We start from the raw sequence: 18694 nt of genomic DNA, 5'->3' as shown, positions 1-18694 counted from the left end.
TGGAGCTGCTGTGTGTACCTCTTAAGCTTGAAAAGGTGAAGAGAATTAGAGGGTGAGGGGTAAAAGAGAGAGAGGCAGCAGTGAGAGACAGATGTGGGTGTTTGTTAGGTGATGAATAAGATGAGAGTCGACAAAGGGTGAAGAGAGCTGAATTTCTCCAGCTGGATATTAATCATGGATGGAAGGCCTGTGTTAGTATTCTGAACAGAAACGCACAGAGCAGTAAAATAGCTTCACTTCACCACTGTAATAAAGTCAATGATGCGTAACTTCATTTCTGACCGTGATCAGGGGAATTTACTGTAGTTGGCTGGTGTTTACAGCTTCATGACCCCAAATATATGATTTCATTAGTCCTTTGGGAGAACAGACTGTCCGTTTAACCTTGACAATCAAAAGATAATGCAGTCATTTTGCCAATAGGATCGGATGATTTTCAATGAGCTGAGGGGTGTTTATTTATGGCAGTGTGCTATTTTGCATGAATAACACGAGCTGGATGTTGCTGTGAATCTGTAATTTGAGGTGAAGCATGCTGATTTTAAAAGGAATCGATCTTTTCTGACATTTTTTCTGGCTTTTTTTTGCTTAAATGTTTGAGTGCAGCAGCCCCTTGATTATATAACAGGTGCACTGTGGCCATCCAAGACGCACACAGGCTGATCTGATGATAAAATGAGAGAGGGAGAGATGACTGAACCGAATCATCAACTATGTGTGGGTGACGGAATGGCTGTCTTAATGGAAAAGTCAAACGAACAGAAGCAAATGGTGAAAACATCCAGCAAATAACACATGAAATCGCAGATCTGTGAAATTATTTTACTCTGACTGCAATCATAAAAACTTAAAACTTAAAAACTCTTTTTTTAATTTGACCAATCATTTCTAGACTTTAACTCCTAGTTTAGACTATATGTAGTTTTTCAACATTCCCTCAAAATCCACTCACACATAAAAGTAACAATGGTAGAAAAGTACACGTGTAAAATTGTTTTATGAAGCTTTTGACTTTATATGCATTTATATTTGCTTCTGCATGTGCTGCATTTCTTGGTGCATTAAGCAGAGCATACAGTCTAAGGTCATGCATGCGCATTCTCGTGTGCCCGACAACGTAAACAGGACTTTCTCATGAGTAAAACACTACTGAAGGATAAAAACGCCCGTTTTCCATCAGTGATTCGTGAGTCACGATGATTTAATGCATGAATTAATGCAATGTGCATCCTGAATCCTGACGAGTGGAATAGGCCACCAGCTGTTTCTTTGCAATAAATTATGCTTAATTTCAGAAGAAGCACAAATTATTTTTTATTTATACAATTTGCTAATGAGATTTGCTATTATTTATATTTTGTTATGATTTCTTGAGCCTGTGCCGTGCATGTGTGTAATCAAAGTAATCAAAGTTTCTATCAATAAATCAAATGCTTCTTGTTGGTTGAAAACATGCACTAAACACTTCCTCATCTAAACCAATCAGATTGTGTGTGCCCACGTATAACCATCTTACGTGACCTCTGTTGCAGAGGTTGTTGCTATATATGGTTGTTGGCCTTGTCCACAGGCATATTTTAGATGGGAGCTGGACCTCAAGATATGCATGTGTATTTAAGCATTTGACAGTGAAATCTGACTAGTGGAAGTCTGCTGTGGGGCAGAGCAAGCTGCCCAGTAAGAACAGATAGGGTGCTCACTGGGAGGGAGGCCTTAAAGAGACAGACAGAGGCTGAATGCAGGGGTTGACAGGGAAATATGCACAGTCGGTTTCCTTTAGATGTCTTGTTTTTGATGCAAATTACTGAACAATATGTATGTGACTTGATTTTCTATTTAAAGAATAACCTCTTTGTTCCTTCATTTTGTACAGAAACTCAAAATGAAATAAGAGAAATTTACACTTTATTGATAATACTCTATTCTGTAACTGTAATGCTAAAATCCAAACATTTCTAGCCTCATTTAATACTTATTAGTGTTTCTGTGCGGCTTCACTGAGCAGCGTTGTGACCTGTGCGGAGCAGAGGGTCAGAAATATCAGAGCAGGTCTGCTGCACTGACCAACATTTCCTTCAGTCATTACTAATATTAGGATGGCTGTCATGCCTCTGATTTAATCCTCCTTGGTGGCACTGAACCAGTTTATTATACACAAATAAAATGAAATACTTAACACCTTGTAAGTGTGTTTAGTGTTTGTGGCCGCGGCTCATTTCCATAGGCCCACAGATGGCAACAGATAGGCCTTGTTGTAAATCTTTTATACAGCGGCAGCACAGCCCAGCGCTCGAACATTTGGATGCTCATGTGTCAGGATATTTGTCCATTAAGAGCTGTGGCCAGTGCACTGACTTCCCCATTATTTCTAGTTGATTACCCAAGCAGTTGCATTTACAGCAAGGATAAGTGAAGGGCACCAGGCAGCAGAGCATTGCCATAGGGAGCAGGCATCCCGCGTGAGGCCCATTTATTCAGATAGCCGCTGCTTCACTTGCAAGATTAACAGCATAAAGAATTCCCTCTCATCTCAACCTTACATTGAATTTTTTTTTTTATTTCTGCACAGGGACTCAGCAGCTTTAACTTTCAGTATGTCACAGCGATTATTGACATCTCTTCTGAAATTAGGAGGAACTTGGCATAAATCTTTGTTTGAGTCCATGACCTGAACCTGTTCTTTGTCCTTTGCACTAGTCTGCTCCCAGTTCTCCCGAGGAGTTTACGCCATCTTCGGCTTCTACGACAGGAAGTCCATGAACACGCTGACCTCCTTCTGCGGGGCACTGCACACCTCCTTCATTACTCCCAGCTTTCCCATCGACGCCGACGTGCAGTTTGTCATCCAGATGAGGCCCAGTTTGCGAGGAGCTGTTCTCAGCCTGCTGGACCATTACAAGTGGGAGAAGTTCGTCTACCTTTACGACACTGACAGAGGTGAGAGCGGTTATGGTCGGGAAAGCATGCTTGTGTACACCTTTGCAAATGCCACAAGCTTCAGCAACGTGTAGGAGTAGAACGTCTCACTGCAGGAGAAAGTGGATTAAGTTGTCGCCATCCCTGCTCAGGCAAACACGTTATTATACAGGCTATAAGATTTGTCTTTAATATGTAAATCCCTTATCCCCAATCCTCATTCTAAGTGGTTTGATACATTTTAATCTTTGTCAGTAATGATCTCAAATTGCTTCAGTGTGCGGCTGAATCCTGCTCACAGAGGCGCTCAATAGTTTCTTGCTTCCGAGAAATGAGTCATTCACAGGTGCTGCTGATTCTGCTGCAGTACTATGACTGCAGCCGCCCGAGTCTCTAATCCTAGGCACTCGCTGATTATCATTTAGCTCTAATTGGATTATTTAAAGACGGAGCACAACACCCTCCAACTTCTGCATGTGTTTTATGCCCTCTCGCTCCCCTCATGTGGGCCAACTATTTGCAGACTTGGGTCCCCCGAGAGGTAGCATGCAGTCACAATCTGTCTGTACAAACTGGACCATAAACTGATCGCAGACTTGCTGTCACAGTAAAGCTACAGAGCACAGTGTCAAGTCAAACGTATTTTCAAATCGTCCGTTGCAAATAAATTAGAAGATGCAGGAGATGCCGTTTTCCGGCTTCAGTGCCTGCTCTTAAATGTGCCAAACTGTTCAAGAGCTGTGCATCCAAGTATTTTTAAACTGACACAGAGAATTTCTAGGACAGGAGTGCACTCCTTTTTCGCTTCCCCCTGCCTCACGTTTATATATTTCCAGCTCAGGTGTCTGATCCACCGCTCGGTGATGAATCTGATCGCAGAAGCTGATGGTTGTCCAATCATCAGCTTCTGCGACGATTGTGGATGAGAAAAAAGTGATTAATGAGTTTGTAACCTCTCCATGGCAAAATCAACCTTCTCAGAACTGTATCCCAATTTGGCCTTTAGAGCTCCGCTTGACTTTGTTGGCCTCTTTCACCTGCTGTGCTGAGGCTGATGGGCCACCATCTGTAATACTTTGCTCATTTCCACAGCACCACACAGTGTAAACACTACAGTTTAGGATGGATTTTCACAAGCTGCACAGCTTGTGTTTGTTGAGAGACTAGTTAGCCATCCTATTTTGGCTCGAGGTCCCATCCTGCTCTTCCCATCAAGGCTGTGGAGCAATATAGCCACCACTCATCCAAATGTCACTTTAATCTTCATTATAAAAAGAGGGCCTCTATTTAGGGCCCTAAGAGGGATTGGCAGGGGGCACTCAAGAGATGCTTGTGTGAATAGCTTTGGATGGTTTGTGGGGCAATATGACAGTAATATGCTGCAGAGGCATTTTACAGTGATATATGTTATGTCTGTTAACAAGACACAGCCTTTTATTAGAGCAAAAGCAAAGGCATCTTAGGGGCAGCTATAAATGGGGAATGTCTTTTAAATTAGATTTTCCCCACAGCTCAGATCAAGCACTTTATTTAATCACTTTAAGCATAATTATGAAGAAATACAAGACATTTTTTCACACAGTTTCTCCCCACCTGGAATTTTTGTACTTATTGGACAACCACCATAAATAACGGTGAATATAAGAGTTGTATGGACAAATGTAAGACAGTTGGATGTATGTTGGCAACTATTTGTTTTCTAAGAGATCATGTTTTTCTGCCTTTTTGGTTCTTTAAAAAGCGACTGTAGTACTCACCAGCCTCAAATTAATTACATTTATGCTTCTGGACCCACATGCAGAAATAATATAGCAACATGATGTATATGAAGTTAGTAGGTTTCACCTTAAAACAGATCAAGCATATCTTGCACACATAGAATTTTATGTCCTTGTGAAACTTTTTCATGACTGTTGCAGTGGTTGTAGAGTGGCTTGGATAAAACTAGTAGCAGACCCTAGGGTAAAGTCCTTGAACTGGCAGGATTTATATGGGGCACACCTTAACAGCCTCAAGTCAACTTACAAATTGGAGCCATTAAAACAGTGCTGGGATGTTCTATTAGCCTCTCAAAATTGTTGCTCCTGTCTATGGTAAGTGAATATTAATAATATTAATGAATGGTGTAGCCCTGCCCTGTGTATACTTGTCTGACTGTTTAAACATTTCATAATAAAAAAGCCAGCTATTTTTTTGAAAAGAAGTGTATTTGGGGTAAAATTATTAGACTTATATTCTATACACGTGACCGAATTTTAGATTTTGTTGTGTTCCTTTGTTAATTTGGTCATACAGTCTTTGCTGTCTCTTTTTGTGTAATTTTTAATTTAAAAAAAACAGAAAGAAACTTTTTTTATTACCAACTTAGCTCAACACGGGGTACCTCATCCACTCGGCTAGGCTAACTTTGGAGACCTTTGGAGGACAACCCTGCTAACTGTAATGTTCAGTCCTGTCTCCATAAACTGCTTGTGTACTATTATAATGAGTTCTTCTATGTTTGGTGAATTATGCTTATAGTTTGGTTGCTAAAGTTTTTTTTTTTATTAAACTTCATGTCAGATTGATAAAGCTTCGACACCATCAGTGCAGCCTCTGTGCTAGCAAGGAAACTGTAGCTATTTTTAGCTTGATGCTATTGTTCAAATGATGAGCTGTGCAGAGAAAATTCAAGGTTTTCTCACCTGCCGAGAATTGAGTCACTCTTCACGTCTGCATGACCAGTTTCCTGTTGGGACAACTTTGAACAGGCTAAAATAAGAATGCACAAACATTTATCAGTAGCAATTATATTAAAAGAAAAAAACTTATTGTGAAACTGGCTGCAGACCCAAGGTGGTGCTGCTTTTGGTTCTTAGTCAGTAAATTTTCTCTATTTCGAACACAAATTGACATGAGTACTATTTTTGTGTGTCTACTATGCAAAAATACTTCAACAACTGACCTCCATCCTGGTCGCATAATCTCAGATTAGTAATGGGACCAAGCCTCTAGTCATGAAGACACCTTTTGCCTGCAGTCAGGATTGGGACTTCATATGTAGTGTGCAGTTGTTAGCCATTGCTACAGCTTTTCCTTCTAATCTTCTAATGCTTACTTTGTTGGTGAGTTAAGTGAGTTTTTACCCCCCCCCCCAAAAAAAGTCATTTTGATTGAGCTAATAGATTTAATAATAATTTAAGCATTTCATACCAAAACTAGTCTTTCTTGATCAACTTGATTATCGAATGCAAAAAGAGCATACATTTGTTAAAAGTAGATTTGCTGGGTTTTTTTTTAAATCATTGCAGCCCGAGGGCATAACTACTCATCAAAGCTATATCTGTATGATGGGATTTTAAATGTAACAGAAAATAAAAATTCATAGCCATTCATAATATATTAAAATTTCAAATTTTGAAAGCTATTAATATCAAATAGGTTCGGCTTCACTTTCATGTTGGAGATGCCTTCCTGTGACAGCAGTGCTGTGCTGATCTAAACTAGTTTAACTGACATATGCACAATAAGTCTAAACCACGAGTGGAGTCTCTCTTTATTTATTTATTTTTTTTACTGGCATCTCTTACTGTTTCATGCAACCCACGTCTCCTTCGATGAAGTGATTTCTTCATAAACTGAACTGATACAAAAGGAGAAGTGCAGCAAGCCTCGCAGCACCAGGAGGAGCACAACAAAGCGGAAAACAGACTACACACTTTTATGCACACGAGTCATTACGTACAAGTTTATTTGCTACAGTGCAGCATCACCTATTTATCCTGGATGTACTGGCTCTGAATTGTCCTCATTAAATAGACTAATGGCTGCTGGCAAGCAAAGACCTTTTGAACTGATGAACATCTGGATGTTACCAACTGGGCGCAGAGAGAAGCTCCTCACCAGGTTTTCTCATGTTTGGCTTATTTACAATAAATTGCATATTCATCATAAAGCGCAATATGTCGTTCATGCCAGTTAAAAAGAGTTGCTGGGTGGTGTTTGTCAAAGTTATTACACTTTACAAAATTTGTATAATGTGCTGATGAGCCAAAAATTTATTACTATGAAAATATCAGCTATAAAATGTGTTTCTAATAGCTGATTTTAAGTCAGAGGAATCTTTGTTTTGCTGTCTAAATGCCTTAAGCAGCAGTTTTTGTAATGGTCCCAACTGTTTAGCTCTAAGAAGACATTAGATAATGTCAGCAGAGATACAGTTCAACTTTGATTGTTAAATATAAGATATAAAAAATATTTAAAAACCACATAAACAATACAAATACATAAAAACATATCCAAAGGCCATAATGCATCACAGAAAGGCTTTCAGAAATAAAGATGGCGATGGGTTCTCAATCTGTAAAAGGCTGCACTGATAAATAGTTTAATAACTTAAAAATAACTTTACTTTATATCCGACTGCACAATGTATAAAAATAGGATACGCAAAGCCATTAAATTATTCAGAGACTCTTTATATGCAAGGGAGAAGGCCAGAAATTAGGAAAGCCTGCATTAAAAACAGACTCTGTATTGGTGACTGTACTGAAAATCACTTTCAAGAATCGGTAAACACAGTTCTTCACTGCATCGAAAAATGGAAGAGTCTTCTTCTCATTGGAAAAACAAAAATCCATAAGCAACAATTAGAAAGGCTTCCACTCTCTCTGGGCCTGAGGTCATTTAAAATCGACCGAAGCAAAGTAGAAAACTTTTTTTTTGACCAACCAAAATTTGAAATTCTTTTTGGAACTCATGAGCACACGAGGTAATAGAGAAATCACACTGTCCAGCTATTAGTGCCAGTCCTAAAGCCTGTCATGGTCCTGGGCCATGTGGGCCCAGTATTCTCAGTTCTTTGTATTCTCGTATTTCGTTCCTTATTTAGACCATGTCTTCTGAGTTGCCCTGTTGTGTTGTTCCCTAAGTGTTTTCCCTTCATGGCTTCTACCCCCTGTGTGCCCCTCTGTGTATCTGTGAGCCCTCGTCTCTCCTTATGTTTTGTTTCATGTTTCCCCAGCCCGTTATGTCTGTGTTTTCCCCGTGCTCTCTCTCTCCTCCTGTCTGAACCTCTACATGTCATGTTCAGTTCACCCCGCCCTGTCTCGTTATGGTTATCTGTGTCACCTGTGTTCCCCGTGTGTTCCCACTTTCCTCGTTAACCCTCTGTGTATTTCTGTCTGCGTCTTCCCCTGTTCGGCGTCGCGTTCTCCCTCATGTTGTGTGGATCTTCCTGTGTCTTCCTGCGAGTGTTAGTTTACTTTTCCCAGTTAGTTCTGTATGTCCTGTATTCTACCGTGCCAGCATTAAAGCTGTGTTCTTTAAGTTTATCCCCGTGTCTGTGAGTCTGCATCTTGGGTCCTTCTCCTGCCTGCCACACAACGAACCATGACAGAAGAACGCGACCACAACATGGACCCAGCAGTTCACAACCCCTCCGCGGACCTGCAGGACGACGCGAACATGTCGGACCCAGCGACACAGAGGAGGGGGATCGTCCGGACAGTGGAGTCTCTCTGCGACAAGTGGCTGCACTGTTCCAGTGAGGAGGAACGAGAGGAGTTCGCCCGCCAAGTAGGGGTGTGCGTATCTGTGTTCCCCTGGTTATGGGAGACGCTGCACCCCCTCGTCAGCGACTTTCTCGTCTCCGCCCTCCAACTCCGTCCGCAGGAGCAGCGGCCCGGTGGGCGTGCACCTTCACCAGAGCCGTGCCGTTGCGCCGTTTCCCCGCTGTCTCATGAGCCAGTAGCGGTCAGAGTTGGAACGGTGAGGCTCGCCACAGACACACCTTCCGCCCGCACCCCGCCGGCTTCCGCGTCTTCACCGCGGTCTGGCCGCACGGCGTGGCGCACGGAGACAACGGAAGCCATAGACTTTGGCGAGGAAGAGCGGCAGCAGGTGTTACGGGCTTATCGGGAGGACGAGCTCCGGCGGAAACCCTGGCTCATCCCGGAGGAGGACCTCTCACCTGCTGCACAGCCTACCAGCCGCTCGCCGTCTCCGATCCGCTTAGGCTATTTTTCGCCTGCCTCATTTCTGGCAAGGATGGGGGCGGACGACGGGGAACTCACCACTACGTCACCCTCTGTGTTGGCGCCATCAGCGCCCATCGCGCCAGCTTCCTCTGCTCGAAGGAGGCGGCGCGCCCGCCGCCATAAACCGGACAAGGCTAAGACTACAAAACATGAAGTGGACGGCGGGTTCATCTTTGATAGAGCTATTTTTGTCGACCCTGAGCCTGCCATTTCTCGGACAGTTTTTTCTGAGCCTGCTCCTTTTCCTGCTGTTTCTCCTCCCAGGTCAGTTCAGTCAGCTCCCTCGCAGCCACCCTCAGTTCAGTCAGCTCCCTCGCAGCCACCCTCAGTTCAGTCAGCTCCCTCGCAGCCACCCTCAGTTCAGTCAGCTACCCCGCAGCCACCCTCAGTTCAGTCAGCTACCCTCCTGGAAGCCCCCGCTGCCTGGTATTCTCAGCATCGGCATCTTTTCCCGTCAAGATTTATCGCTAAATCATTCGATCCTCCCTTAAGAGAGAGACTGCATCCTCGCTGCCTTCACCCCAGTACACCAGTGTCACCTGGGTCTCCAGTGTCACCCCCAGTTCAGTCTCCAGTAGCCCCAGTGTCACCCCCAGTTCAGTCTCCAGTAGCTCCAGTGCCGCCTGTAGCGCAGGCCCCAGTAGCTCCAGTGCCGCCTGTAGCGCAGGCCCCAGTAGCTCCAGTGCCGCCTGTAGCGCAGGCCCCAGTAGCTCCAGTGCCGCCTGTAGCGCAGGCCCCAGTAGCTCCAGTGCCGCCTGTAGCGCAGGCCCCAGTAGCTCCAGTGCCGCCTGTAGCGCAGGCCCCAGTAGCTCCAGTGCCGCCTGTAGCGCAGGCCCCAGTAGCTCCAGTGCCGCCTGTAGCGCAGGCCCCAGTAGCAGTACGGTCCGCTGGTCAGCTTAACATCCAGCCAGGGGTCTCAAATCTCTCTGGCCCTGCATCAGCTCCTGCTGGGAGCTCGGATGAGCTCATCCAGGACTCTGCGGCTCCCACGCCGCCATCTACCTCGTCAGCTGGAGGGTCCGAGGGGCCCGTTCAGCCTCCTGTCTCCGCTGGAGGGTCCGAGGGGCCCGTTCAGCCTCCTGTCTCCGCTGGAGGGTCCGAGGGGCCCGTCCAGCAACCTTCCTCGTCAGCTGGGGGTTCGGGAGAACCGCACCAGCCTCATGCCACGTCAGCTGGAGGGTCCGAGGGGCCCGTTCAGCCTCCTGTCTCCGCTGGAGGGTCCGAGGGGCCCGTTCAGCAACCTTCCTCGCCAGCTGGGGGTTCGGGAGAACCGCACCAGCCTCATGTCACGTCAGCTGGAGGGCCCGAGGAGCCCATCCAGCCACCTTCTGCTACGCCTGGTCCAGCCTGTGCTTCGTCAGCTGCAGCCTCAGAGCCTTCGTCAGCTGCAGCCGCCTCAGAGCCTTCGTCAGCTGCAGCCGCCTCAGAGCCTTCGTCAGCTGCAGCCGCCTCAGAGCCTTCGCCTGGTCCAGCCTCAGAGCCTTCGTCAGCTGCAGCCGCCTCAGAGCCTTCGCCTGGTCCAGCCTCAGAGCCTTCGCCAGCTGCAGCCGCCTCAGAGCCTTCGCCTGGTCCAGCCTCAGAGCCTTCGCCTGGTCCAGCCTCAGAGCCTTCGCCTGGTCCAGCCTCAGAGCCTTCGCCTGGTCCAGCCTCAGAGCCTTCGCCTGGTCCAGCCTCAGAGCCTTCGTCAGCTGCAGCAGCCTCAGAGCCTTCGCCAGCTGCAGCAGCCTCAGAGCCTTCGTCAGCTGCAGCCGCCTCAGAGCCTTCGTCAGCTGCAGCCGCCTCAGAGCCTTCGCCTGGTCCAGCCTCAGAGCCTTCGCCTGGTCCAGCCTCAGAGCCTTCGCCAGCTGCAGCAGCCTCAGAGCCTTCGCCAGCTGCAGCAGCCTCAGAGCCTTCGCCAGCTGCAGCAGCCTCAGAGCCTTCGCCAGCTGCAGCAGCCTCAGAGCCTTCGCCAGCTGCAGCAGCCTCCGAGCCTTCGTCAGCTGCAGCAGCCTCCGAGCCTTCGTCAGCTGCAGCAGCCTCCGAGCCTTCGTCAGCTGCAGCAGCCTCCGAGCCTTCGTCAGCTGCAGCAGCCTCCGAGCCTTCGTCAGCTGCAGCAGCCTCCGAGCCTTCGTCAGCTGCAGCAGCCTCCGAGCCTTCGGCCTGTGCTTTGTCTGGTCCTGTGCCCACCGGGCCATGGCCAGCACGCCTGACACTGGAGAGCCGCCGCTGCCTTCCGCGCGGCCGGCCCCCTGAACTGCTCCGTCGTCTCCTTCGCCGCCGCCGCTGCCTTCCGCGCGGCCGGCCCCCTGAACTGCTCCGTCGTCTCCTTCGCCGCCGCCGCTGCCTTCCGCGCGGCCGGCCTCCGGACCAGCTCTGCCACCTGTGCCACCCGCCTGGTCGGCCCCCCGACCGTGTGACCCGTGAACTCTTGTTCCTGTGGGCTCTGGGTCGGCCCCCTGGACTTTATTTTGACTATGGTCGTGTGCTCCCGTGTTTTCTGTTGTTTATTTTGTTTCCCGTTCTGGTCCCTCCATCCTGGTCCCCCGCCTCCCGCCCTGGGTGGGTTGTTTTCTGTTTTTGTTTTTGTTTCTCGGGTTTGGGCTGTCGGGAGCCAGCCCTTTAGGGGGGGGTGGTGTCATGGTCCTGGGCCATGTGGGCCCAGTATTCTCAGTTCTTTGTATTCTCGTATTTCGTTCCTTATTTAGACCATGTCTTCTGAGTTGCCCTGTTGTGTTGTTCCCTAAGTGTTTTCCCTTCATGGCTTCTACCCCCTGTGTGCCCCTCTGTGTATCTGTGAGCCCTCGTCTCTCCTTATGTTTTGTTTCATGTTTCCCCAGCCCGTTATGTCTGTGTTTTCCCCGTGCTCTCTCTCTCCTCCTGTCTGAACCTCTACATGTCATGTTCAGTTCACCCCGCCCTGTCTCGTTATGGTTATCTGTGTCACCTGTGTTCCCCGTGTGTTCCCACTTTCCTCGTTAACCCTCTGTGTATTTCTGTCTGCGTCTTCCCCTGTTCGGCGTCGCGTTCTCCCTCATGTTGTGTGGATCTTCCTGTGTCTTCCTGCGAGTGTTAGTTTACTTTTCCCAGTTAGTTCTGTATGTCCTGTATTCTACCGTGCCAGCATTAAAGCTGTGTTCTTTAAGTTTATCCCCGTGTCTGTGAGTCTGCATCTTGGGTCCTTCTCCTGCCTGCCACACAACGAACCATGACAAAGCCAGGCTCTGTGACGGTAAAGGGGTGCATTAGTGCACATGGAATGGATAAATTGCACATCCGCGAAGGCACCTAATCCATTTCAGTTAGATACAGGGTGTAGCTGATCTACTGTATTTCCATTTTTATGTATTCCGCAGCCTGTGATATTGTTTTGGAATCACTGATCCTGAAACAGATGTAACCAAATAAGGTACCTCAGAACTGTAATTAAGTACAGTGCTTCAGTAAAGGTACCTGTATGAGATCTGACTGTGCAATCTAATGCTCATTGTTGACTATCATTCTCTTGATTCATGAACTCTACATAATGCAAACTGGATCTTAATTTCCTTATGCGGCCATCAAAATGAAGAAGTAGCATCTAACAACATTAACCGCGGCTCTCTCCTCCTGCCGCTGTGACAAATGTAGATGGCGGGGACAATTTGCCTTCGATGTGTAATCACACTGCCCTGCTGCTGAATGTCTGCTTGGTTTCTTCTCTGCAAGGAAACATCTGATTAATTGCGCACTGCTAAAGAGCTTCACTCAGCAGCCCGGCACACAGGCTCATTAACAAAGAATGGGAGAGCGGGAGAGGACGGCGCCACGCAGCTGTTCCACTCTGTGAACACCTTACTGCAGCTTCACTTTGAGATGGACACATATCAATAGGTGTAGACCCCCCTCCCGCATCTGTGAGTAACCACTGTTTTGCTGCCAGACAATAATATTGGGACTGAAGCAGAGATTCATCAGTCAAGCTTTTCTACTTCAAGAGAGCTTCTTTCCTCCCCCGTTCAAGGACTCTATTAGGCCTCGTAGTGAATGTGAAAGTGAGGCACACGTGTGGCAGAATATCGTGCTCTTCTGTGAGGCTGTTTGTTTTAGAGGGCGCTGAAAAACAAAGACATGCAGATAAAAAAAGGCTAACACTGTAAGAATCTCCTCTGTCAGATAGGATCTCTGAAATCATAATAGCAATTTATAACATTAATATAACGGATTGTTTAAACTTGAACAGCGCTTTTTTCCTTTTCTTTTGCAGCTTGCTCATAAATGTGGCTTTGCAGAGTGAGTGTCGAAAAAGCTTTAGATTGCGTGGACTCAATTTCCTTTAGATTTACAGCTAAGGCTGGTATTTATCTGGAAAGGCAGTTTGGATGCTACATGCGTGGTGCATGTATGTGTGTGTGTACTTGGCGGTGACCTCATTGGTGAAAACCTCAAAGGGCGTTGTGCATTCACTGGGAAGACACAGCTGAGGCGTTGGCTGTGTCTGAGTGTTTCTGCCTGAACCGAACCTCCTCTGTTTTCAAGCACTCAATCCGCTCTGCCAGACGCCCAAAATGGCACCAATTGATCCTTGCACATCCACGCATGCAGAGGCAGCGCAGCTTGAAAACAACACCGATGGAAATGTAAGCTGCAGACTTTCTGCTCAGTACTGCAGCGTCGACTCTTTTATACCCACAAAAACTGAAGTACGTGAATTATTAATTCGGTGTATTAAACATTTTGGGGAGTTCGCCTGTTTAGGAGGAAAATGTATAAATGTGTTGTTTTCATTTCTCACCACAGGTGAGTTTGGGGTTTTAGACGCTGCGTTATGCAGTGGACATTGTTGCTTTCAAATATAAAGAGATCGCTTTTGAACAGACAGCCTGACAGACTTGCAGTACTCAGACTGTAGCTAACTACTGTAGCTACAGTAACCCTGAGAAAGTCATTACGTAACTAGAAGCCGTTGCGTCACTTTAAATCTTTGTTCCTTGCTCGAAAAATGGAGTTGCACTGCTCATTACAAATCACTCTCTGTGAGCATCACTGACAAACCACTCTGCCACGTCTGCCAGGATGTGTTGACAAAGCCGCCCGTGACTGTATCAGTCTAGCGGCTACAAACTGCTAAAGTGGCAAGGATGGATACTTGTAAGAGACGTTAGGAAAGGGTTTTAGTTTTACATCCATAGATATATATTTCAGGTACTTGCAGGTAGTGAAAGCAGTGAATTTTCTAGTGTAAGAAGAAAGAGTTCTGTACTTTGTGATGTTAATGCAGGAGCTGTCCAAGGTCCTGCTGACGCAAGACCTTGGACAGCTCCTCATCCCCTCTGTAATAAAAGTTGTACTGTGTCATGTTAGCTTCATCCATTCTTCTGTTGTCCATCTCTTTATATTTCATACTGTTTCAGCAATAAACATGCGAGCAAATTAGAATATCAGCTGTCTACAGATGCCTTTACACAAGCCGGACAAATAAACTCGATTTTTCAGCAGATGTTCTCGTTATATTAAGAAAAACATGAATTAATAACGGCTCTATTTGTTGTATATAGTATGTGGGAAATCTTATAATACATAAAGTATCATATGCCCCTGAAGGTTCTTACCTATCTAATACCTACATCAGATTTATGATGTCATCGTTTTTCTTAGCTACCACCGTTGAAAGGCCTAAAATGGCCTGTTTGTACCATTTATGGACCTGTACCACCTTATAAACGTGTTTTGTTATGTTCATTTCACAACAGATCACAGGACCATGTTCCCATCGATCTTAGGTGAGCACCCAGAGAAGGCGCCGATGTTTCTAGATGCTGTTTACGCTTGTTTATGAGTTCTAACTTGCTTTTGTTGATGCTGACTTGAGTTTCTGAAGCTAAATAATGACTTCCACTACAGAATTGTGACATTCAGTACAGTGTTTTCTGACTTTGCCCCAACCATATAGATGTTTCTTGGAGTTCTCTGAATGTTGTAATGATATTATCATATTATGAAATCTCATAATATGACTGACTAGTATCCAGTCATGTTACTAATTTGTTGCCGCTTAACCTAATTAGCTGTGGGATATTCCCCCCAAAACTCAAACATTGTGTTTGTACTGTTATTTTGTCACAGGGTTGCGCATTTTGTTGTGACAAAGACTGTTTTTTTGAGGGGTAATAACACAAATAGATAAGGTTGGGGTTCAGTAACCCGTGATGAACATGCTTCTAACAGCGGTCTACTGCTTTGTGATGTCACAGTGTGCACTTGCATAACAGGGTGCTGTGAACAACAGTGAAATTTGTCAGGAAATAAAAGTCTAGCACAAACAAACAAACACCATACATGTAACAAAACTGCCTTTGCTAACACTGCTCTCACACGTTTGTTTTATAAACCCTTGAAATTTTGTTAGTATGCAACCTGAAGCTCGATCAGTCATATTTATCATATCTGTTACTGATGGCAATACATAATCAGTGCTTACTTCTACTTCTCTGCCTCTTGAATCAGAGAGAAATCAGTACCTTAAAGACCAGGTGTGATTCCACTTATCCTGCTTTCGTTGTCTGTTCACTCCTGCCGGCTCAGGGAGGAAACAGGGTGAGCAGCTCAGAAGCATATTTGGGCAAAAATACAGATTTTTCTTCCCTCCGCAATTCAACATTGTTATCTCAGCTGCTCACAGATGAAGGAATAGCCTCGTCTTCAAATGAGTGGGAAAGAAATAAAAGTGTATGGAGCTGTGAGAGAAGGAACAGAGGAGTCAGCAAAGCCTTTGTGTTTCTCCCGTGTCAGAGGGACAAGCGCTGTCAGAAATGCTGTCAGATGCACCGAACGCTTTTGACTTCATCGAATTTGGAGCTTCCTCCCATCTTTTTCTGTCACATCCAATTTGTCATATGTAATCTGCTCTAACCTTACCACCTTACACGGACAAATAAGAAACCAGGTGACTAATAGAGAGCCCCTCTGCTTTATCAGGCAGCTGCTCTGCTTATTCCTCGATTCTTGTCTCTGTGTCGCTCAAATGCCTTTCGTCTATTTCAGGGACACTTGCTTTCAGGATAACGCAAGGCCATTACAACAGTAGTCTTTTTGCATTATGAAAGAGATTGATGTGATGTGCGTTTCCATGTTTGCCCAAGAGAAAACGCCATTTTTATTTTGCCTAAGAGAGAAAAAGACAAGGCTGTTAGTGCAGCTCTCGCTAATGGGCCATCCATTTCTTTGTGTGTGGTTTAAATATCTGCACTTTGTGTTTGTGTTAGTTTTCTCACTCCGGCTGTCTTTTATATTACATTTTTAGTGCTTTAGAACCTGAATCATCTTCAAGCGCAACAAAAATTTGTGAATTATTCAATGACGTGTGAATTCAACTTACATAAAAGATGAAAGCAAACAGGAGAAATGCTCGACGTTCTGTTAGCAACTTTGCAGCTGTCATTAGATAAGAAATAATCTGTTTGATTAGGTCTGATCAGGGATTTGGCAGGAGTGGGCGGTGTGGGGGTGCAGGGCTCTTTGCAGTTCAGCTAATTTGGAAGAGGGAGCTGTTATCTATGTTGGACTGCAGTTGGAGTAGGCGTTGTTAGGCTAATTGTGCTCAAAAGTGTCCTTTTACTGTCATTTGGCAGCTTTAATCCTTTTTATTTCACTGGCTCTGTGAGCACTGCCCACTGAAAGCAGTCTTCTTTGTAGAGCCACATATAAGCTTTGAGATTTTTAGAGATTTCTCAGAAGTGGGTTCAGTGGCTTTGTCTGAGTTCCCCCTCGGTGTCGCGCTCAGCTTTGGGCCTCCCGTGACAACGGCGCGGTTCAGATGACTGCAAGAGAATTTTAAAGAGGTCACCTTCCTCGGGGAGGGGGAGGGACGACTGAGTCACAGTTGAGACTGCACACCACGCTCAGCCATCATATGAGCCGCTGCCCGAGACAGACAAGAAGAATACATGGCCAGGTGTCAGCAGAGCCTCAGTCAGGCTCGTTTTAGCGGCTGTGTCTCACAGAGGAAGTAACATATTTGGTAAATGTCCTAATCTAGAAAAATACTTCTCTTAACTACAGAGAGATTTAAAGTGAACCAGTGATTGTACTTGACTATCCTGCTTTGTTTTTTTCAGGGCTACATCCCGATGGTGCTGTGTTTGCTATTAAGCTCATATATTCAGGTTTAACTCACATACAGGCCAACTTTACTTTGTGCTGCCTGCTTAAACAGCTCCCCTCACCTTCAAGCATTTCTTTCACTACATTTGTCAACAAACCTCAAAGTGAAATGTCTAAATTTTTTGTGTTTGTAGACTTGAGCATAAATATCCGTACTGTACTCATGGCATGGTGGCCTGACAGCATATAGCGGCGCTGCTTTGCACATCGACAGCTCACCTTTCATGTTATTGGATCATTGTTTTGCTGCTCTGCCTAAGTTACGTGCTGTTTATAAACTGGTACTAATGTCAACATGTAGCAGGTCGGGCTCGCATCATCTCTTCAGGAGAACCTTTGTCGTCTGACGTCTGTTAAAGCTGATTTCAGCTGGGAGCTGATGAAAGGTTTATCCTCTTAAACAGCTAAGTGCTAGCTACTACACAAAGCTGTGCAATAATTCTCTGTGGGCTTCCTACTAGTAACCCATGTGAGTTTAAAGTAACATTAATTGGCAATGATTGTACAAAAGAATGACACTAACAATAATCACAGTGATTGTCTAATTGCATTTTTTGGAGTCTTGTTTACATCAACCTGATAACTCAGGGCATTTATCCATGTATGCACGGTAAAGACAGCCTGCTAAAATTCAGACTGAGCAAGGTGATTTAAGGGTCTTTAAACACTGCATGATTTAGTATTTCTGAAACTGCTGATCTACAGGGATTCTCCCACACAACCATCTCTATTGTCTGAAAAAGGGAAAATATCCACTGAGCATCTCTGAATGCACCACATTGAACCTTGACGCAGATGGGCTATAGGAGCTGAGGACCACACCACCAAGTGCCACTCCTCTCAGTTAAAAAGATAAAGCTAATGGTATAGTTCAGACATAGAAAATTGGAAAAACATTGTCGTTTTTTCTGTGTCTCTATATCTTCTGCAACATTGAGATGGTCGGGTCAGAATTCAGTCTAAACAACATGGAAGATAGGCTCCATCCTGCCTTGTATCTGTGGTTTTTTGGCATAGAGCATAGAGCATCATTTAATCACCACAGCCTCCCTGAGACCATGTCCTTTCTTTTATGACCACGGTGCACTCATCTTCTGATGGCTGCTTCTAGCAGGATAACACCAATGGGGCCGCAGGAGAGATATTTAACTAACTAAGGCTGTTTTGGTGTTTTTGTGGAAGAAGGATTTTTTTTGCTCTATAAATAGGCCTGTGGCAGTATGCTCCCGATGTTGAATATGTATTATTCTTCAGGTCAGGGCTGAATAATTGACTCTGTAAAATGCCCTTGATGGTCGTCCTTCCTGCTGACTGTTTTAAAATGTACCATCTGTTTACAAAGTCAACCAAAACTCTGTCATTTGTGCGCCGCCTGATAAATCACACCAGTGTTAATACTCACCAAGAGACTTAGGTGTCCTTTGTTGCTCAGATTTCCTTTTTGCACTGTGGTTTTTAAAGCTAGAGTGCACCGAATGTCACATCATTGAATTCCTTCGGTTCGGGACTTCCTCTTTATTTATACATATCTTTAATTGTTAAGTATACTCAATAGCTTAAACATCAAGCAGCTCATAAAATGTTTAAACCCCAACTATCCAGCTTAGTTTTAGTGTGAGAAAATGAAACTCTCAAGGGAATCG

At 45.3% G+C, this 18694-nt stretch overlaps 1 protein-coding gene across 10 annotated transcripts in view; it reads left to right on the top strand.

Moving 5' to 3' along the window:
- Window positions 1–18694, top strand: part of LOC101486592 (glutamate receptor 3) — an 82990-nt gene that overhangs the window by 14355 nt on the left and 49941 nt on the right. For all 10 annotated transcript variants that reach the window (XR_013100528.1, XM_076889058.1, XM_076889057.1 and 7 more), the window contains one exon: window positions 2698–2937. Coding sequence is in view for 9 of the 10 variants with exons in the window: in XM_076889058.1 (XP_076745173.1) it covers window positions 2698–2937 (240 nt within the window). In the remaining variant the exon portion in view is untranslated. The remainder of the gene's footprint in view (window positions 1–2697; window positions 2938–18694) is intronic.

The sequence above is a fragment of the Maylandia zebra genome, linkage group LG10 (assembly GCF_041146795.1).
Source record: "Maylandia zebra isolate NMK-2024a linkage group LG10, Mzebra_GT3a, whole genome shotgun sequence".
Classification (NCBI taxonomy): Eukaryota; Metazoa; Chordata; class Actinopteri; order Cichliformes; family Cichlidae; genus Maylandia; species Maylandia zebra.
Note: the sequence above shows the minus strand (reverse complement) of the source record. Positions and strands in the feature narration are given on the sequence as shown.